General features: G+C 42.7%; 1 protein-coding gene across 8 annotated transcripts in view; it reads right to left on the reverse strand.

Moving 5' to 3' along the window:
• Positions 1-22,675, reverse strand: part of LOC141758023 (zinc finger MIZ domain-containing protein 1-like) — a 134,263-nt gene that overhangs the window by 33,533 nt on the left and 78,055 nt on the right. For all 8 annotated transcript variants that reach the window (XM_074619048.1, XM_074619047.1, XM_074619053.1 and 5 more), the window contains exons 3-5: positions 15,109-15,228; positions 6,996-7,109; positions 1,161-1,266 (exon numbers count right to left, since the gene is read on the reverse strand). In XM_074619048.1, coding sequence (XP_074475149.1) covers positions 1,161-1,266; positions 6,996-7,109; positions 15,109-15,177 — 289 coding nt within the window. In that variant the 5' untranslated portion in view covers positions 15,178-15,228. The remainder of the gene's footprint in view (positions 1-1,160; positions 1,267-6,995; positions 7,110-15,108; positions 15,229-22,675) is intronic.

Here is a 22,675-nt window from a genome sequence, read left to right on the forward strand (position 1 = left end):
ATATCCATGCATACACAGGTACATGATTGTCCATGAAATGCACTTTGGGATGCTGCCTAGACTGGAGTACTTGCCTGTTTCCAAATGACTACTGTTGCAGGAAATTATTCAGACAGAGAATCAATTGGCAATCTTATCTAAGCCCATAAATTAGGGCCTGAGATTTGATTTAGCATTAAGTAGAATTAGAACATTTGGCAGTATGAGTTAATTGCAGGCAGAGAATGATTCCCCTCTCGTGGCCTACATAAGAGTGACACTGCATGATTTGAAGCCTCGTATTACCACATATGAAACCACGGACGCCGTAAATCAGAAACGGCAACACACAAGTGAAAATTAAAACAATATGTGGCCCTGACTTTCATGTCTTAGTCGACTTAAGATCAGCGAGAGAGGCCGAGCGCACAGAAGCGACTGCACAATCCTCATAACCCAAGACAGGTGGAAACCACAAATCAAAAAAAAAAACTGTAAAGGAGCACAAAATATTCCTGTTATCTTCCGAGCCGCTGACAGCCGATACATCTTCATTCCCGTCGTGCTCCAGCGTGCCTTTTTCGCCAGCTTGATAACAACATTTAGCAGTATACATCTGTCCCAATAATCCATCACTGCACCAAGATGACGGTGCTGTGTGAAAACAGGAACTCATCGTCGCTGATAAAGTAGTTTTTTGTCGCGTGTGACAAATTGAGTATTCTGCTGAACGCACTCTGTCTTAAAACTCCAGAGAAGAAACCAAATCGGGCTGTAGTTCTCCATGTTGTGGACAAGTTTGGATGTGAGATGCGACATGAGGAAGTCAAAGTTTATGAAGATATTAGGAGGGCAAAGGAAAAGGGATTTTGAATCACTATTTTTGCTCATTTTGTATCATGCAGAGAGCCTTAAAATAATCTAAGATCATCATTTGTCTCTTTTAATCTTTGCAAGATCCCGATAATCAAATAAAAAGACATGAATTAAACATACCAGAGAGCCTTTAGAGTACTGTTTCTGGTGCTTTTCTGGAGTATCAGGATCTTTAAACAGTCTAGCAGCGATGGGTGGGTATCATGAAATGCTGCCAAGAATGCAGACAGGCAGGAACTTTGAGCTCAAACAGGCCAGCATGGCCAGATGGCCCGAGACGGCGGTTGAGAAAACTCTGGTCTTACCTGCTGATTTTGGAGTGAACTTGTCCCTGTTGGCAGCGCACACGGCCAGGAGCCGGTAGCCCAGGTCCAAGTCATAGCCCTGCTGTGCTGCTACGCGGCTGACCACCTGAAACACGACGACAGCATGCGGACAATGTCACATACTCTGTTCTGTTGTGGTGTGAGGTTCATTCCAGGGTCTTTGAAAGATAAAGCATTTTCTTAAAGATAGATATATTATTTCTAGGAAAACACTAACACATGTCTGACATGAAACAAATAATATGATACGGTACAGTAAATTTTTTATTTGTGGATATCTGGAGACTTGCTTTTATTTCAAACCGACAACAAAAACATTCAGTTTTTTGTAAGATTTATCAACTCAATTAATATTTTTATCCTCCAATACTACTTTATCTTGTTCTATCTTTATTCCTATAAAGAAAGTCACAAAATTGCCAATTTGACAATCAGCTGGTACACCCGATTTGACTGAAATCAAGGCCATTAAATAGGCGTTATCGCTCGCTATAAGCCTCATAGATGTGGGTCAGTTGGGGCCTACTACGCCTACTACGTCGTAAGAGTGAAAATGAAACTTAAAACATGTTCTAACATGTAAAACTACTTAAAACATTACTTCATGAACAAAAACAAAAACAGCTTCTTTAGGTTTAGGCAACAAAACCACTTGGTTAAGTTTGGGGGAAAACTTTGTGTTTTGGCTTAAAATAACTATGTTTCAAAAGTGAAAGTGAAACTTCCCATCTATCACCCCTGACCTCCACTCCATATGTTTCATGCTGTCTATACTATAGCGCCTAACAGTTGCTAGAGGTTGCAGTTTCTTTCAGTGATCGACCATGTGTATAGATGACAAATCCTACTAGTGGGTGTAGCAGGGCCCTACAGACCCTTATCTATGAGGCTGATAATTCTAATTGGCTGGCAAAGACATGTAGAAAGTGCTCAGAAAGTGCATACCTCTTCCAAGGCTGCACAATCTTTTAAATGTGTTATTTTATTTTCAGAACAAAAAATGTTTAATCTGCATTTAAATACACATAGTGACGCACCATTGTGGGATAAATGTGCCTGATTTTATAAATTCAAATGCAGAAGTTGATGACTTCTTCTAATCCCATGGCTAAAGTTTTTTACCAGATTGAATTGATATTTGCTAACTACTTTTTGAAATATCTTACTAACTAAAACAAGCCATAATACAACATACAAATAAACAGGAATGTATACATAATCTCTTTGACCAAAGTGATAATATTGCTCTGAAATGAGTATTAAATTCACATTTTAAAAGGTACATCATTGCAGCCGTAGATGACGTAAGAAAAACACATTGAATACAGGCCCATCCTGGTGGTTAAACTCATCAAAGGAGTTCACATTTTGTCTTCACCAGATTCTCGCTGTTACATAAGAGTGAAGTTCGGCAGCATCAAAGATCCACCTCAACTTAAAGCATAAAGTCACGACACGTTTATCAGTTCCATATGAGTTGGTGGACAAAATGTGGCCTCCGGTGCCGCGATGCCCACTGAGAGGAAACATTAAGAGAAACATCCACATGCCACAGGAGGTGATGTAAATCACCCTTATGTGGCGCATGTTGCTTTGATTTACCATCGCCATTATCAGCTCAAAGAGACCCGCTCGAGACGTTAAGACCTGTAAGACACACTAAGGCCTGTGTGGACCAACGTGCCTCACTAGAGACAGATTCTCCTCCCTGCCTGGTTTTCATAGCCTCGATCCCAAGTTCAAGACGAGCCCTGAGGTATAACACAGCTGAACGCTGCTCCCTGCACCGTATCATTATCTCCTGTAAGTATAGTCTTGACGTGACACCAAAACAGAGCATGTATATCTGGCCTTTATTTATAGGAATCTCCCATTAAGAAGAAGATATACGAGTGTAGGCTGCCTAATTAGAATCTAAACTTGTGAGGGACATTTTGCTATAAATGGTAATTCTAGTGTAAGAAGCTACAAGTAGTTCTAATTTCAGGACTTAAATTGTACATAGTCAGTGGAGTTGTGGTGGTGGATTGTTTACCAAAAGTCAGTCAAATTTTAAACTGTATACTTTGTGTAACTCTGTGTACAAGAAATTATTTAATTCTTCATGCCTTAGAATGAAGTCGCCATTAAAAACGGGCAACCTGTTTACCCATGTTTTTTGTGTCTAACTGACTAATAGAAATAACAATTTCTGAAACTGGTCCAGTATCGAAGGAGAGCGCTGCAGACGGCAGCCGCTCACAGGCTGCTATATGGTTCTATTGGGGCAAGCTGGCACCGTCATTTACGTCCACTAAAAGTGCTTGTTTCTGCCATGACAGGCAATGATTGTTATTATAAGTGTCTGATGACATTATGGAAAGAGTCTCGCTCAAGGAGAAGTTTCGTTCTGAAATCTGGCATGGTAACGTGTTGCCGGAAGACAACGGTGGAGTACAGAAAGTGTAGCTTAGTGTTATCTAAAAGATTTTCAATGTCATGGCTGAATATTTAAATGATTTCAACAATATGAATGAGGTCTTTGAATTCGTATTTGCACCAGAGTATATGGATATTTCACAAGACTTCTCCTTGAGCGGGGAACAGACCGGATCAAGTGAAAGGTAAGAAAAAGGTTTTATGTCTCTGTAAGGTCCTTTCCATAATGTTGTCAGATACTGATAATACCAATCTGAGCCTGTCAGTGGTAAAAACAAGCACTTTTATTGGACGTGACATTACATTGATGCTGCTCACTTGCCCTCGCAGCTTGTTTTGTGGTTGCTGGTTACAGCGTTATCCCTCAATACTGGACCAGTTTCAAAAAATGTTCTCATTAATCACTTAGACACAAAAACATGGGAAAATAGATTGAAAAATGCCAAAGTCACCCTTTAAGCTCCCTTTTTCTTTGAAATGTTTTCATTTTTAAAGTCAGTTATGTTCAAGACATCTTGTGAAGTTATTTTTTGCTTATCCCACTGACAGACTGCTGTTTGGCACCGTAGCAAATTTCTCACAATATTTAGCTGTTTGTAGGAGATGACATCACCTGTATGACATCACTAAACGCCAACGCTGAGGCAGCAGTGAGATAGAAAACATGCACGCAACAGGGTGAAGTGTTTTACCATTACAGTCTGAGACCGGGTAATTTTACAATCACATCAGATTCTCTGTGCTCCCTCCCAGTGTGGTTCACGCTAAGGTCTATACAACCCATAAACTAAAAGGAAAAAGCCTTGAGATTTTCACGGCAGGAAACAAATTGAATTGGCGAAATGGAGGGAAAGGCACCTGCTGCTGCACATTAAAGCGGTAACACAAACAACCACTTGAATGGAGGGATGTGTCAGAGCGGTTTCACTGTGGCGCTCGAGTACAAATCTCTCGGGTTCCTCCGCTCGCTGTAGCCACGCTCCCTCGACGGGGTTACAAATTGCACCCAACAGGAGCTATATGTATCTCTTATCTACTGCTGGAGGCGGTATGGAAATGAGCATGTTAAAGCACAGAATGGCCCAAGGTGACAGGTGAGTGACACATCCACAGTCCGTCCATTGTTCTACCTGACTGTCTGTTCTGTCTCTTGGCCCAAAATATCCAGAGGACAGACAGTCATCTCTTCATTTAGGAACACTCCTGTCTGCATTGACACAGAATAATTCAGGAGAGGTTTTTATTGAGGAAATACTCTTGAACAGTTTATAGTTTACTCCTTTGTGACGGATGGCAGCTGCAGTCAGCTCGGATTCAAAACAGTTACAATGGATTCCAACGGTGGCCGAGAGCCACGGCAAAAAACAAACAAACAAAACCAAAAAAAGCACCATCGTCCATAGAAACTTCTTAAACCACTAAGCCTGGCATGTTCTTGAGGACAGTTTGGTTGAAAGAACACAGATCTGTTTTCCCTTTGAATGTTCAATATGTTTCAAATACTATTTAGCCCAAAAACATATATATATAAATGGACAGCTTCCATTTCTTGCAACAGCATTTAGCAGTTTATCTTTGCTGCACGGAACGGTAACACATTCTGCGTCTATAATGCATTATAAACATACTTATAATGCGTTATAATCTTCCTATAGCACTGTATAATTATAGTTATAAGCACTCATGAATATTCATGATGCTTAATAACAATAATTATAACACATTATAAAGCATTTTATAATGACTTATAAGGTCAAGTATCATAATACTTCATAATTGCTGGTCACTCACTGACATTTTAGATTTAATTATCTTTTTTTCCACTTTTCTTTAAAGCAAATAATGACCACTTAAAGTAATTTATAACCAGCTTGTAATATATTATATTCCGTTTATACTACATTACTTTACTTAAAGCAAACAATGACCAATTGGAGTAAGTTATAATCACATTATAACAGTGATTATAAAATGCATAATGAGAAGATTATAATGTATTACAATTATGATAATTATAATACAAACACTTTGATCCTTGTAAAAAAAAGGTCAGTGAGTGACCAGCAATTATAAAGTATTATGATACTTGTCCTTATAAGTCATTATGAAATGCTTCATAATGTGTTATGTTTATTATTATAAAGCATTATGAATATTTATGAGTGCTTATAACTTTAACTATACAGTGCTATAAACAGATTATAAAGCATTATAAGAATGTTTATAATTAATATTTACTAGTATTTATAACTATAACTATACAGTGCTATAAGCAGATTATAACACATTATAAATATGTTTATTATGAATATGTACAAGTGTTTATAACTATAACTACACAGTGCTATAAGCAGATTATAACACATTATAAATATGTTTATTATGAATATGTACAAGTGTTTATAACTATAACTACACAGTGCTATAAGCAGATTATAATACATTATAAGTATGTTTATTATGAATATTTACAAGTGTTTATAACTAAAACTATACAGTGCTATAAACAGATTATAACAAATTATCAGTATGTTTAATATGAATATTTACGAGTGTTTATAACTACAACTATAAAGTGCTATAAGCAGATTATAACAAATTATAAGTATGTTTAAAGTATGTTCTATCAAAAAAACAGAAGCTGTGTATTTAGCTGTATTGGACAGTGGAACACTGATTTGAGAGTTTCTATGGACGTATTTGTTTTTCATTGGAAACTATTGTAACTGCTGTAAATCCAAGCGCCACAAAGGAGGAAGCTGCAAACTTTTCAGAGCCACCTTTTAAGCCTACAGAGGCTGAGTGATTTTTGGTGGAGTGTTCCCTTTAATATACATTGAACATGAGAGAGAGACTAATGGATTCTTCAGGCTACAAGTGTATATTTACTTCTTTCGACAGTTTAGTGTAGGATTGTGATTACATCAAATTACTCTGATGCATTTCGGCCAAAATCATTCTTTGTTTACAGTATACGTCTCTAAACAGTCAGGTCTTTTTTTTCAAATGTCATGGGATACTAATTTTTCAATTAATCAAAAGCCCCTAGGCATTTAGGCCGGGGAATTAAAGGCTTTGTAACTGTAGTTCCCTATAAGCACTGATTGCTTTGTGGTTTGAGGACGTTATTGCTCTCCTTTTCCTGTTCCAGTGTGCCGATTTCATGAGCCACGGCACAAACTGTAACTGAAGTCACTGAGAGGTGACTGAATCTCACTAGTTTCTACAGGGTGAAATACTTTTTATTTTCCAGTGACCTCGGTGGAGATCAGCCAGCTAAACATTAGTTCCCCCGTAACCCTGAGGGAGTCGTGGAAAGAGCCAATGCAGCATTTGTTTTAGCGGCCCCCTTTTTCATTGTCCTTGAACCTTCCGAGTATGAGACTGGCAACTTACCGTTAGGCATCCCATCAGGCTTTGCTCGAAGGGGCGCTGGAAGGCTCGGGGGTCGCCACACCAGTCCAGCAACTCTGTCGCTGCTGTTTGGAAATTTGCTGGATTTTGTAAGTGCTGGAGGGGAAAAAAGGGAAAGATTGGGAATATGTTAGAGTCCAAGAACATTTAAAGGTCACTAGGAAACAGAATAGAGATTATTTCTATATTAAATAAAACTAATAGAGATATCACCATGAAACTTTCCCATTTTATTACTTCCATTAAGACAATTATTTTTTGTATTACAAGTTTTCTGAAAATGTTTGTTTAAATATGCAAATGAGGCACAAGCTTATTGCTTCCACCAAGGACAAAGGCCTAGGAAGGAGGTTATGTTTTCACTGGCGTTGGTTTGTTGGTTTGTTTGTTGGTTTGTCCGTTTGGAGGATAACTCCAAAAGTCCGCTATGGATTTGAATGTAATTTTTTGGAGGGGCGGGGTGTGGAACAATGAACAATCCCTTAGATTTTGGTGGCGATCCGGATCGTGGTCCGGCTCTGGGAATTTTTTTAGCGACGTACATGAAACCTGCCTTGGCGGAGGTCTGCGCTCTCCGAGTGCACTTCTAGTTAAATATGTGCTAATTTGCATACATTTCCAACATAAATCTGAACATTGGATAAAGCCAAGTTTAAAACGATTGTTTCTATTGTTAAAATATTAGAGTCAAAGGTTTTTACAGAGAAAATTTTGGATATCTCTTTGTATCACTCCATAAACAGCTAAAAAAATCTATTTTCGCTATGTTTTTAAGGGATAACATGTTCTATAAATCAGGCTATGAATGATATATGAACAAACCCCACTGTAATAACTTTCATAATATAGATAGAAATAAAACTGGAAAGTTTGGTGTATACAAGTGCTACTAAAGTGGAGATTTCTGGCCCAGAGTGAGAGAAAAACAGCCTTTAAAGATATGTTTTGTGAAATTCAATACATTTTGAAGACACCACAGGTGAATTGCGTAAAAACTTTAAGTTTCCTGAAATGTTAGGTTTAAATATGCAAATGAGGCATTATCTAATGCCAGCTTTTGGTGAATTTAGGAGAAATCTACAGACACAAATCAACAAAGTAGTAAAATAAACACGTAAATGTGTATTTTGGATGTGTCCTTTCCACTAGTCTGAATAAAAGACACGTTATAGAAGTAAAATAGCCCAAAATCTCAAAATTGAACAGTGCATGAAAAATGAATTTGCCTTTAATGTCTTGTTACCTATTATTGGTGGATAATATTGATCAGTATAGTAAGACACAATGAGAAGGCACTGGATACATACTGGATACATATTGGTCCTGGCCTGCTTAAATGATTATAGTACATTATAGTCATTATAGCTATTAAACACTAATCCTAATACGGCATAAACTATGCCATATTAGTTTGCTCCCTCCCTGAACCCCGGATATGAGATGGAAAATGGACGGATGCATCGTGAGAGAGTGTCACCAAAACAAGGGCCACGCCAATAACATGATGAATAATTTAAAAGCACTCAGAGTGGCTTAAAAAGAAGACAGCATTTTTACGACCACATTTCCCAAAATTGATCTTATTACACTTTGTGTTGTATAGGTTTAAAGTATTAATGCACACAGGGCTGAAGCAGTACGTCCCCATAAGAGTCACGCTTCCTCTTTGCTCTCCCCAGGTTTCTGTAATGCCGCCTCGCCACTCTGAGTGCAATAAATCTCCCTGTACGGCCGCATGAATAGCCGAGGAAGCCCTTATTTCACCAGCCGGCCCCCGAGCTGTGCTGTGACTTTATCTGACAACAGGCTCCTTGACCTACAGGTACCCCTTTATGGCATTCATTCCCCCAACTGGAGCCAGCAGCTCACTCACTAACCCTCTTGTCCGTTTCGCTTTAAAGCGGCAAAAGGAAACTGAAAAATGGACCTCTCATGGACCTCTCACTGTTGGTCATTTCTCCCCTAAAAGCTTTCAAACCTCAATATGAATCACTTTCTACATAGAAGACACACATGCACCTCCACTCTGCAGTCGCCTTTTGGACGGATAACATGCACAAGCCTTTGCATTGCACTTGTACAAAACCGGGAACAAATGGACTCCCACTCCACGGCATCAAAGGTAAATAGAGAGGTTTGTCAGCTTAAAGCGAATGGCTGCCTTCTTAACAACGCGCTTTGATTTCACTGTCGGGGAGAGAAAGGAGAAGAGGAAGTGACAGCAGCGGTACAGTCACTACCTCGCAGTGCTTTTTTCTTGTTTGCTCTTTAGGGGGCAGCAGAGGTCAGGATTTGATAAGGCATTGCTTTCATATCAATTTACAAAGACGCCGTTTGACAAGGGCCGGATGAAACCAGTCTTGTTTATTTCATGTTCTGTCCGTTCCCCCCGCTCGCCCTACATGTCTTTGTTTTGGGAGACTAAGACGACGCGTGGCGGGCGCTGCTGAGCATGTAAATTCTACCAGTGGATAGAGTCTCCTGGAGAAACATCCACAGATGCTAAATTTAGATGAGTCTGGAAGCTAGACAACACACGCAATCAGCGCACCAAGGATGGAAAGGGGGAGGAGGGAGGATATGTAGAGGGGAGGGTAAAAACACACCACCAACACTTGGGCTTGAAGTGATTACTGTTCTTTGCACTCAGAACAATTGGTCCCACCAGTGTGGCTGTCACATGGAGAGCTTGGCACTGCCACGCCACAGATGTTCCCCTTACTCCGGCCAAAACCCACCAATCAAACCTAAACTAGTGGCCAAAAGACCCCTCGCTCCCCCCCCCACCCCTCTATCCTCGTCCCCTGGGTGAGAATGATCCTCCAACGTTTACACTCCAGTAAAAGCTCGACTCAGTTCGAGGGGAAACAAAGACGGACGGGACTCGCGGCGTCCTGAGAATACAGCTTTCTACAATCATCCTCTGTTGTCACGTCTGGAAACGACTTGATCTTCACATCTGCAGCTAAACTGAATGTGACAGCGCACGCGAAAACTGGCAAAGACTCCCTTCCCCTTTTCAAAATCACAGCTTTTTGGATATGTTGTTATTCAGCGACGCCCCAGAGTACTGAAAACATATTAATGGAGACAATTAACCCTGGAAAGAACACAGTGGCAGACAAAAACAGCTGCATAGCCAGTGCAGCAGCAGCAGCAGCAGCAGCAGCGGCAGCACAGAGAGGGCTGTCTTCCAGTTTATCTTGAAATATTGACGCTTACAGTTTTGAGGAAGTGCCCCTGCAGCGCGAGGAGAGTTCATAGTTTCCGCCAAACCCCTGTACTGTACGAATCACTGAGTGGAGAGACTGACAGCGAGCTGGCTTCCCCACAGCGAGAGAGAGGAAAAATACTGCCTCTGAAATAGATACCAGCAGTATCACGGAGCCCATCTTCCCCCAAAGTGTTCACAACGGTGCAATTCTAGGATGCGGGAGGAAAACAAACTGCCACTGAGAAACTGTGTGTTCGGCGGTGAAATCAGATAACTGGTTTTATGTATCTGTTTTTAAACATCCTCGTTCTGTTTGGAGGTTAAACAAGCGCACATATTTATTTTGCTGTTAAAAGTTAGAGATATCGTCCCTTGAGGTATTTAGCATCGCATGCACACATCGTAAGGAAACAAACACGATCTGTATTGTTTACCTTTTCCATATATCAACGTAAACGTATCAGGGAAGCAACTAATAATTCAGTATTGATTAATATTGCAGATTATTTGATTAATTAAGCTTTTAAATGTCCAAAAATAGTGAAAATTGGCCATCGCAACTCCCGTCTTTTCACCCTACTTACCTACTTTTTTAACACCGATGTCAAACAAAGCAGAAGTAAATGACACAACAAATTTGCTAAGTTTAAAGGGATAGTTTAAGTGTCACTGTATTACGGATTAGTCAGTGTATTACCTACAGTAGTTGACGGTTGGCACGCCCCAGTTTGGAGAAGCAGACAGGAGTACCGACATGAAAGCAAAGCAATGTACTGCTGTGGACGGGGCCGGCAGCAAAACGCATTTTAGCCACCTAAAAGAAAGGCTCACCTAAACAAATCAATATCAGTTTAAGTGTACGCTATATTTAGAATATTTTCGGCGGTTTACCTTGCCGTCAGACAGCTATACAGTCTATGTTTCCGACGGGGAACTGAAGTCGTTATCTATGCTCTCGCCAAAGCCACCAGACTCCGTTGACAAAAACAGTAATTTTACCTCCCAGAACACAGGGGTTGCTAGTCTAGCACTGCCTCGATCGGATGGACTAGCAACCCCCTGTGTTCTGCGGGGTAAAATTACAGGTTTTTTCAATGGAGTCTGGTGGCTTAGGCAAGAACTATGGCTTCAGTTCCTCGTGGAAAGGGCTGTCTGACGGCAAGGTAAACCGCCGGAAATATTCTAAATATAGTGTACACTTAAACTGATATTGATTTTTTTTAGGTGAGTCCAGTTTTGCTGCCGGCCCCTTCAACAGCAGTACATTGCTTTGCTTCCATGTCTGTTTCTCCAAACTGGTGGCGTGCCGACCGTCATCTACTGTAGGTAATACACTGACTATGGATAAGTATCTCATACAACCCCACTTCAAAACACTCAAACTATCCCTTTAAGTACCAAAATCTGTGTATTGGGGTGAAAATAAACCATGTTTTGAAAGTTTATGAACCGCTTAGTTAAGTTATTGTTTATAAATCACATTATTGCAATTTCACAACAGGACGGCAATTTAAAAATTACCACCGTAATGATTTCTGATTTAACTTTCAACCCATGATTCAATCAGGCTGACAGATTCCAATTTCCTCTACTTTATCATCACGCTCTGCAGTAATTTATCATTTGAGCAACAAAATCAATTTGTTCCCCTGTCCGCTGCACTGGCTGGGAGCATTCAGACAGACATGTCACATCTTCCCAGAAAACAACAACACAATGGAGGAGGCTTCATTTATATTCCCGCTAAGCGTCCGCGTTGCCTTCCGAGATGCCAAATTTCAGCATGTGCACACTTTCAATTAAAGCAAACAGCTGGATTGGTTTACAATATTTCCTTAATTATTTTAATGGCTTGGATATTGGACAATGGGGAGCAGGGGGAGAAGATAGTGAGTTAATTGTTCTGATCTCCCCCGATGATCATCTTTGTGTGCGGGGAGGAGAATAGACGGCCGGCTGAATGGGCTCACTGCTAGTCTAATTGGCAGGACATAAATGGTATTTATTATGCGGGCCTTCCAAACCCTGATTGTCTGCGGCACAAAGCTGCCTCTATTAGCAGGGTGCTGGCTCTTACTGGTTGGTTTGAAATGACCCGGCGCTTAACCATTTATTAGACGGACTGGAGGCCTCCTTGTATGCCATGGATCTCTCTAATTGGCATGTTTACCCAATGTGCCGCTTCCCCCGGCCGCTAACATTGGGACGTGTTTGTTTAAATTTTTGCCTCGCGGGGGTTAATACATTTAACCCCGCAACATTTGAATTACACTTTTGTGTTAAGACGGATTCAAATCCCTTTTCCTGTTCTTCCTTTACAGAATAATTCATTAGCACAGTGCTTTAATAGAATCCAATTTCACCTCCTATACAACTAAAGAAGGAGGGGATATTGAATATTTAATGCCCTGCTGTGAAGAAGGTAACCAGTCTGGAGACGAAGAGTGTTTACCTCTCTCTACCTTATTACTTAAGGACATCAAAGCTTGGCTCTGCACATAGGGGCTTCCCTCTGTTTGCTCCCTAAACACTCGCCCCGTCTTGCTATCTGCCCCACCTCGTCTCTTTCTCAGTAATAGCTGGGAACTCCCCGCCGAGGGTAAAAACAATTTGCCACGTCCACACTTAAGTGCAAGCCCCATACGTTGTCCCAAAGGCCCTCTGATGCACTTTTCAGGAGGTGGACCTCAGCGCACAGAGAGCCCAGAAACAAAACGGGCCGTCAGTTGAGAGAAGAGATCAAAGGGAGAGAGCCCCGTAGCCCGGGGTTACGCAAGTATGTCTGTTTCATTCTGCCAGAGATTCGTCCCGCAGTAAACGGAGGGGAGAGGAGAACAAAAGGACTTGCTGGGAGTCAGCGGTGGTGGAGGGAGAAAAGGAGGGTGATGATGGGGGAGGGAGGGGAGCCTCCGCTCTTTGACCTCAGTCAGTAACCTGAGTCACACCACAGTCCTGATAGGACGACCCAACAGATTAGTTACTTTACTGGGGCCAAACGGGAAGACTAGTAGGGACAAGACTGATTGAGAGTGTGTGTACATGTGTGTACAGGCACAAACTTAGAAAAGGAAAGGGTGTTAGCTTCTCACTTTCCTACGAGCCAAACATATAGAGAAAACCCACAGATATGGAAATGAAACATCTGCCCATATCTCTGCAATTTCAGCTTGTGTCAGTAACTAAGATATAGGGCTGTCAATCGATTAAAATAGTTAATCACAATTAATCACAAATTAATCACACATTTTTTTATCTGTTCAAAATGTACCTTAAAGGGAGATTTGTCAAGTATTTAATACTCTTATCAACATGGGAGAGGGCAAATATGCTGCTTTATGCAAATGTATGTATATATTTATTATTGGAAATCAATTAACAACACAAAACAATGATAAATATTGTCCAGAAACCCTCACAGGTACTGCATTAAGCATGAAATAATATTCTCAAATCATAATATGGCAAACTGCAGCCCAACAGGCAACAACAGCTGTCAGTGTGTCAGTGTGCTGACTTCACTATGACTTGCCCCAAACTGCATGTGATTATCATAAAGTGGGCATGTCTGTCAAGGGGAGACTCGTGGGTACCCATAGAACCCAATTTCATTCACATATCTTGAGGTCAGAGGTCAAGGGACCCCTTTGAAAAATGGCCATGCCAGTTTTTCCTCGCCAAAATTAAGCGTAAGTTTGGAGCGTTATTTAGTATCCTTCACGACAAGCTAGTATGACATGGTTGGTACCAACGGATTCCTGATTAATTAATTCGGTAATTCATATCTCTTTTTTTTCAGGAGTGATAAACTAGAGCTAAAAAACGAAAACTAAAATTAATTTACCTTCATTTTAATTCGTTTTTTACCCAGGCAATACACTTTCAGTTTATTTTTTCTTAAAGGATGTAGCTTTTATTTAGTTTATTTTCATTTTAGCTTCAGTTTTATTTTACTATAACAACCCTGCATCAAGCGTCCACCTGTAGCCTCTGATTCTACCTTCTCCTTGAGGGGAAGTTATTACCGTCGCTCCCCGCTGTGCTGACCTTCCTCGCGGGGGATGACGAGGTCAGAGCCCAGATGCCAAATATCAACGCTGTAGATAATCTATGTTTACACAATAATACGTCCCGCGGCCGACTGAAATTAAGTAGAACTAGCAATACCACAGTGTATTTTTAACAAGTGCTGCAATTAAGTATCAAAGTAGAATATCTTTAGACTAGTTTGTAAGCCTGGAAGCAGAACTTTTGATATTGTGTCAGACTTTCACCAATATGTCATATTGTCACTGTCAAGGGAAACCTTGAATATCTAGTTTTAGGGATTTTCCGTGCTCTCGTTTCAGAAAATTCCTTAACAAATTCTCCTGCTAAAACTCTTTAAAATGTAAAAATGCTTCATTATCAAGTAGGGTTGTTAATCGCGATTAATCACATGATTATACACGATTAATCGCGGGTTGGATCTTAGGTTTTCTAGTTTCATATGATACCTAACTTTAAAACTGAGCCCGGTACAACCTCCGAAAGATCGATTGCGGTAATGTGTTAAAGAAATTAGTGGCGTTAAAACAAATTTGCGTTAACACGTTATTATTAAACAGTCATTTTTCCAATGTTTTAATATGAAAACTGAATGTACTAACAACCACAGCCATTAGATTAATGTAACGGAGGAATATGTAAATGTAGGAGTAAAGGTAGGAAGTTTCCCCAAAATAGAAATGCTAAAATAAAGTACCAGTACCTCAAGATTTTACTCAACAATATTTACGTAAATGTACTTTGTTACTTCCCACCTGTATCGCATGTAATTGGTAGCATAAATGTGCCTTATGTGTCAAACCCTCACATGATGTAAATCAAACAGCTGACACTCACCTGTTTGATACACAGCAGACGATCATTTGTCTGCTGTATGTGTCTGTCCATCGACGGTATCGAGTTCATGTTGATTGTCCCTCTTCGGCCTCTATCTGCCAGCCATTAAACTGGAGCGCTCTGCAAACAGAAAACACAGAACACGTGTTAAAGATCGCCTCTTCACAGGGAAGCTGCCAATCCCATCACCACCAGGATATTGCAGTTCAGTGTGTACCTATGTGTGTGTGTGTGTGTGTGTGTGTGATGCTGTGAACTGAGCAGGGAGATATTGATTTGGCAGGTGACAAGCACCTCAGAGAGCCCAGAGGATGACATTCCTCTCAGCTCCTGTGACACCCTTAACAAGCCCTGGCAGTTGCCCCCGAACGCTTCGGAGAGGACACACTGGATGGCTCAGAGAGGATGTCTGACCATGTTTAGAGCACCTCGGGGGCGAAAATGAACAGAGGTGGAGGGACACACAGAGAAAACTGCATGAAAGCCTTCCATCCCGGCCTGTGAGAACATTAACTTGGCATGTGGCTCTCTGTTTACATTACTTAGTCATTATGTAATCTTTGGTTAACAATTATCTGTACCCTGGGCCCAGACATGCTCTACATTTCATTTCTCCCCCCCTCCTCCTCCTCCTCCTCTTCCTCCCACCGCTCTACAGCTACATAAGAGTTCCTCTAACAAAACCCCTTACAGCGCACTATTGATTTTGGAGCAGCAGCTTATATGGAAAACCTCTTTCTCGCTCCCTTTTTTTTTTTCCAGAGGAATAATTTTTCACAGAAGGCAAACAATGGAGCTGCAATCTGACACGCGACATAACATTATCACAAGTTAAAAAGTATTACAAGCTACATTAAAGGTTATCAATTTTGCCCGCTGGGGTCTAATTTAATGTTGCATTCGGCATCAAATAAACATCACACTGTCGGCTATAACTCATAGTGACCTGCAGCTTTGAGTGGATTAACAAGCACATATATGGGTGGTGGTGGAGAGCTCCATCTTCACTTCCATCCTCTCCCTCCCTTCACTCCTCTTTTATCTCAACCCGTCTCGATCTTTCCTTCTTGCTACTGCGGGGACATCTCTTCCTGCGGCGCATCATCTCTCACTCAAACACTCGCCCCCCCATCACTCAGACCCCTCCCGCCCCCCCACGCCATCTTTCTCCATTACCATCACACACTGAGAAATTTCACTGCACAAAGTACCGGTGAGATGAGGGAGAGGGAGAGGAGGCAGCATGCTGCACCATACTGATAATGCTCACTTAGGGGTCTCTAGCTGGATTTAACGGCAGGGCCAGTAATCTACTCCACTAGACAGCTAAAGAGCTTTTATGCTACCTATTGGAGCTGCTCATGCCTGTACTTGAGAGGAGAGAAGGGCACACCAGTGCATTCCTCTCCATAAATTAGAAAGCTCATAAAAAACGAGAGAGAGACATCCGAGGAGTTTTTCCATTCCGACTCTCTTCGCGAGATGGAAAGTATTTGTTTGTTGACATTTTTGAAGTCGCACATAGACGGAGAGTTGAGACCGGAGGAAGGTCTGGACTCACTAGTTGAACACCTTTGTGACTTTGGTAGGATTTTAGGGGGTAAATGTGGCAATTTGAAGGCATTTGTGAATCAGGAGTCAATAAACCTGATTCCAGATATTCTATCTTCAATAAGAGCTGCAACTATTAATCAATTAATCGACTATTAAAATTAATCACCAACTCTTTTGATAATGGATTAATCGGTTTAAGTCATTTTCTAAGAAAAAAAAAAGGCAAAATTCTCTGATTCCAGCTTCTTAAATGTGAATATTTTCTGGTTTCTTTACTCCTCTATGACAGTAAACTGAATATCTTTGAGTTGTGGACAAAAAAAGACATTTGAAGACGTCATCTTAGGTTTCGGGTGACACATTTTTCTCCATTTTCTGACATTTTATAGACCAAACAACTTATCGATTAATTGACAAAATCAAATAATCTACAGATTAATCCACAATGAAAATAATCATTATAGTTGCAGCCCTACTAATAAGAAATATCCTGATTTCAAGAGACTATCTGGGGTAAAAAGGTTAAATAAATAATCTTAACATGTATCAACACCACCATTACTAGCATATAATCAATGAAAACATTCACTCAAGAGGGAAAAGCTGATATATGTTCATGCTCTGACATCCTTCACACACCCCTCTAGTGTTTGCTGCTATAACGCTCCCCTCAGTCCCCTCTCTCTCTCTCTCTGTGCCAGCTGATAGTGAGCTGATCCCTGGACCATCGTGCCCCTCAGCCACCAGCAGGTGTCTCCCTGGCCCTTCAAAGGCCCGTCTAGTGGCACAAAGAAGGCGGAGCGGTGTTGCTTTAAGCCTTTACAAGCTCTACAAATCCTCAGCTGCTGCTTCCTAACAGGGCCCACTCAGCCCCGGCACTGCCTGTCTGACCTTGTGGTTATTGATGAGCGAGTCGACCTGCTCTCTCCGTCTCTCTCCACCCTCCTGCCCTTCCCTTCGCTCTCTCTCTCTCTCTCTCGCTCTTTCTCCTCTCCATGTCATCCCTCTTAGCTCCAACAGTGAGTTAAAATGAGGGGAAAGAAAGAGGCTGGGCTGCCATTCACCACCCCTGCTTTTCCCCCTGTTAAACACACATTGTAATGATACTTCTGACCTCCCCGCTAAAGCCCGCGTCCACATATTTACATTTATTTTCTTCCCTTGATAATTTTTATGAGATGACAGCGTTGTGGGGAGTAATTTAATTTTCAGACTTGTTCTAATTAAACACTATTCCTTTGTTATATCTTTAATGACTAACAAGAGGCAAATTAAAGATTAAACCCGCGATGCTGAGGAGATATGACAACAGATGCAATTATGAGGCTTCACCCTATTTACAGGCTTTTTTTTTTCAATCTTACAGATGTTATCATTCAGTTAGTTACCCCAGAAAACGTGTGTGAGAGGGAAAATCGGTGCGTTGATTTACTAAATTGCGCGGCAGGCGTTACACAACAAGTTGAGGGCTGCGGATTCCTGCACAACAAAAGGCACATGGGGAGGTGGGATGGAGAGTGGGAGGGGAGGAGGGAGACCCGCTTTCCTTCCCTATTCAAGCGGGAGCTAAAATATATGTATTGAGTGGGAGCTGTAATAAAACGAAACGGGTGAGGAGATGCAGGCTGGGAACAAATATGAAAGGCAGTGGAGGATGGCGGCAAGGTGATGGAGCACCACCGGAGGATTGGATGAAATTATCTCTTTATAATCAGGGGGGCTTCTGCATGGCTGCCTCCTCCATTGCCCAGTGACAGATGAGGCCTACCTCTTCAAATGGGCTTTTTCACAGCCCACCTCTAGGGTAAAACAATGTTTTTCTTCCCCCCCCTTATACCACCACTTTAAACGCTTTGTTTCCACACGGCACCCCGCGGAGGATCGGGATCGTCTCCCCGTCAGGCACGGTCCATGTTTGTCTCATTACGTGATCATGTTACATAAGTGTACCTTGAAAAAAAGGGGGCTGCGGATTTAATTTGATGACAAAGCTGTGCGACGGGGAGTGGGAAAGACGGTGACGCTAAACAATGTTGAACGAAGACACTAAAGCAGAACATTATCTCCGGGTAAGTAAGAGGGATTGCTTTTTGAACTGTCACAATCTAAACATTATTCCAGACACCCAAAACTCAACTTCAAAGAGAGTTTCTAGCCTGTTAATGTAACGTAGACGAGTTGTGCGCCTCTGCTCTGCAGGATGAAAACAGTCTGAGGGGGAGAGGAGTAGACAATGATTAGCTTTATCCCGCCATCACGGCAGAACAAATGGATCACGAACCCTCGCCGCTTTACACAGTCTCTCAGCTGAGCTGTCAAGGCACAGGGAAGTGGTAAACAGATTTAATTTATTCATATAAATGGCTTGTGAACCAAAACAGTCAGGCTACTCAGGGGCCGGGCACGGTGCTGCTAAAAGGATACTTCCACTTTATTACAAATTGCATCTTATTTGTGTAGTTGTGGCCATTGGTTATGATAATATTGTGCTCACCAAAGTAATTGCTAAGATCTGGGAACATGGTGCTACAGCAAGAAATGAGACAGGTTGTAAACAAGACAACTCTTTAGCCAGATTATCTAAAGGCGCTTTCACAGGCTGACATTTAGTCAGTTTTAATCACATTTTGGAGCGGTTCAACGCCTGCTGCCGTATGTTTGGGTGGTTATGAACGCAGTAATCGTACTCTGGTGCGGACCAAAACACCCAGTCCAAGAGTGCTTGTGAGACGTGGCCTCGGTGACCGTTACAAAGCGAACCCTAGTGCGGTTCGATTGCAGTGAGAACATAATCCGACTCAATTGCAGGAAGTGAACCAAAACGCAGGGGATTACAGGCTGACAGCGTTGGCATTTGTTGAGATGGACACAGGTAAATGACAGGTTAACATGAGTGGGAGAGGACTGACCGGGACTTCTGCAGAAGTCTGCTATTTGCTTGACATCTGGGCCAAAGAGAACACACAGAATATGCTAAATAAAGTGATGTTAATAAAGTCATTCGAGATAAACTGGAGATGGGATTCGCACGCAGTAGATCAGCGCCGAGTAAAAGTGAAAACACTTCGACAGCAATATTTCAAAGTCTGCGATTCCCTGCATAGAAGTGGCAGCTCTTGAGATGACGTACACACCCCTCTGCAAATTAATATATTTATTTGGTCCGCTTTAATTTGTGCACTGTGAAATCGAACCAGACTAAAGAGAAAACAAACTGAAAGTATCAATTTTGCTCTGATTTGGACGAGCCAAACAGACTATAGCTTGTGAAAGCGCCCTAAAATACTTTATTTGGAGGTAAAATCAACAGTAAATGTTCCCGTAATGTGGGTAATATCACCTGACAGCAGGTTAACTGCCCCGTTTCAAACGCAGGAACTTTCCTACGAAACTAGGAACCTTTTGAGGAACTCATTGCGTTTCAACCACAGGGACCAGGGACTAAATTAAGTTACGGGGACATCTTTAAAAGGGCTTTTTCCAGGGCCTGGTTGGGGGGTAATACTTTCTGAAAGTACCGGAACTGATCGTTGCTTTTTCATACGTCAGCTGACTAATCTTCACGTCTTTAGACCGCTATGGAAACGCAGACAACAATGGGCTGAAGGAACCTTTTCAGTTCCTTGAAAAGTAGTCCTGGGACTAAAATTACCAGGAACTTCTTGGTGGAAACGGGGCTAATGTGAAGACAGCCTCCTGTCGTCAAACTCTGCACATACATCACTCTGCACAAATATCCAAGTGAAGTAACAATAAGCTAAACACATTTTTGAGAGGAGGGCGACTTTAATTAAACCGAACGTACGCTTTAAAGGAGACGCAGGTGCAGTGTTTGAATAAAGACACATTACCCGCTTCAAGAGGGACTCGGCCGAAGTCTCGTACACAGGCAGAGTCGGAGGGTGGCTGCAGGAGTGGAAAGACAGCAAGTCACGCTGGCCAGCGTCCCGACCACACACACACACACACACACACACACACACACACACATCTTCTCACCTTCCCTTTAGTGCTGGACCGGCATCATGATACCATAACAACACCCTCAGTCACTCCTAATGTGCTTTACAACAACACTACAGGCAGGGTGTTACACCTCCGCAGAGCTGTGTGAAACACCCCCATCAACCAACCAACACACACACACACACACACACACACACACACACACACACACACACACACAGTGATACACACACACCTCACTAATCGAAAGTACTGCTGACACTATTAAAACGGAACAAGGTGGCCTAAGCGGAGGAATCAGCATCACTCTCGCACCTCATGGGGACACGTTGAGACGTGCTGCTCAAGGTGATCGCGTCCCCGCGTGTCGTCTATTGTAGGTGAATTAGGCAATAAAGGGCTAATCTGCGCCATCATTGACTAGGGCTCGGCTGTTTGCAGCACTTGCTTAAGGGCGATAAAGATGAGGGAGGAGGAGGAGGAGGAGGAGGAGGAGGAAGCATCTCTTCACCCTCATGATTTTAATGAGCTTTGATTCCCAGATATGTCTTGTTTTCTTCCGACTGTCGGCCGAGGCCGGCGTGAAAGCTCCCCTTTAATTATCTCAACATTGTAGAGACGCCGTTTTCCCGCTCCGAGGGGAGGGGTGTTTAGTTTGGAGAGGGCAGCTCTAGGACTCCAGGTGTCTGCCTGGTTCTCTGCCTGGTAAGTGGCCAGGCAGGCAGCGAGGACAAAGCTGTGTTTGTTCGACGGAGGAAAAAGCAGAGAGGATGGAAATGTGTACGAATCGGCGCCGCTTCCATTGTTGCCTTACAGAATGTGCCATAATCCTCGGCAGGCTCCATCCAGAGCTGGCACGGAGGATAATGTGAGCTGCCTCCTGCCTGTCCCACCTCCCTGCTCTACCTCCCCTCCCCTCAGCCCTTCTCCATCACCTCCTCCTCCTCCTCCTCCTCTTCCTCCCTTCCCCCCCGTTTCTCTGCTGCACACACATATGGACACTCGAGTGCACACACACACTCTCACACCTCCCCACATGGCTCCTTAACAGGCTTGGGAATGGATTTCTTTTATTTAATGTGGTTTGGTGTGCAGCTCCAGCGGCAACCGTGAGCAAGGGTGGGCTCACAGTTGTGCCACTCACTCACACACAATCCAAGGAGCCCTGCTGCGTTTGTCGCTGTTCACTGATCTCTCCCTCTTCCCCTCTGTCTTTCTCCATCTCCCGTTCTGCCTCTAACTCACTCTCCCTCTCACGCAGACCCACATTCACTCACTCCCTCCCTCCCCTGCCCTCTCACTTTTTCTTTTTTTTTTTTTCATGACAGCTCACATAAGCAAGCCTCCTGGATTCCTGCGGGAGCCCCACGTTCAGTACACAGAGATTGTTCAGCCATCAGGCACATCTGCAGCGTGATTAGAAAAGCAAAGGGAGCATGGTGGTGGTGGTGGTGGTGGGAGGTGGGGGGCAGGAGGGTGGGGTGGTTGAGGCCCCCACCATTGCTGCTGCTGCTACACTCCCAGCAGCAGCAGAAGAAGAAAACAGAGGGTTGGGGATCATAGAGGGGCCTAAGCAATATCTCCCGTCTAACCAAGTGTAACATTTCACCAAGTCTCAGAGGCCGATCGCCGATCGCCGCCCGCGATAAAAAAAACAGGACAAAAGCAGATGGGGGCCAGTCTCTCTTCACCCCCACACACCCGCCCTCCAACTCGCCCGGCTACCAGAGCAAGCAAAAGATGGTCCTAACATGAAGAGCATCGTAGTGGTTTCTCCCTCTCCTCTTTGCCCTCTACCGCCTCCTCCAAACAGCTACTCTTTTAATTTCCTTCCACCCTTACGCTAATAGCAGGGGAGGAGGGGTCAATTCCCCCGGGGCGCTGGAGGCAGCACAGATGAGCCACATGACTGCGTGTCGCCTCCAAAAAAGAGCCCCACCACCACCAACACCAACAACAACAACAAAAAAAGCAGCTAACAGCTAGCCTCGCTTGCTCTATCAGCCTCGCCGCTATAGCTGCCAAAGCTCCCCTCTCTCCGCTCCGC

Source organism: Sebastes fasciatus, chromosome 20 (assembly GCF_043250625.1).
Source record: "Sebastes fasciatus isolate fSebFas1 chromosome 20, fSebFas1.pri, whole genome shotgun sequence".
Taxonomy (NCBI): Eukaryota; Metazoa; Chordata; class Actinopteri; order Perciformes; family Sebastidae; genus Sebastes; species Sebastes fasciatus.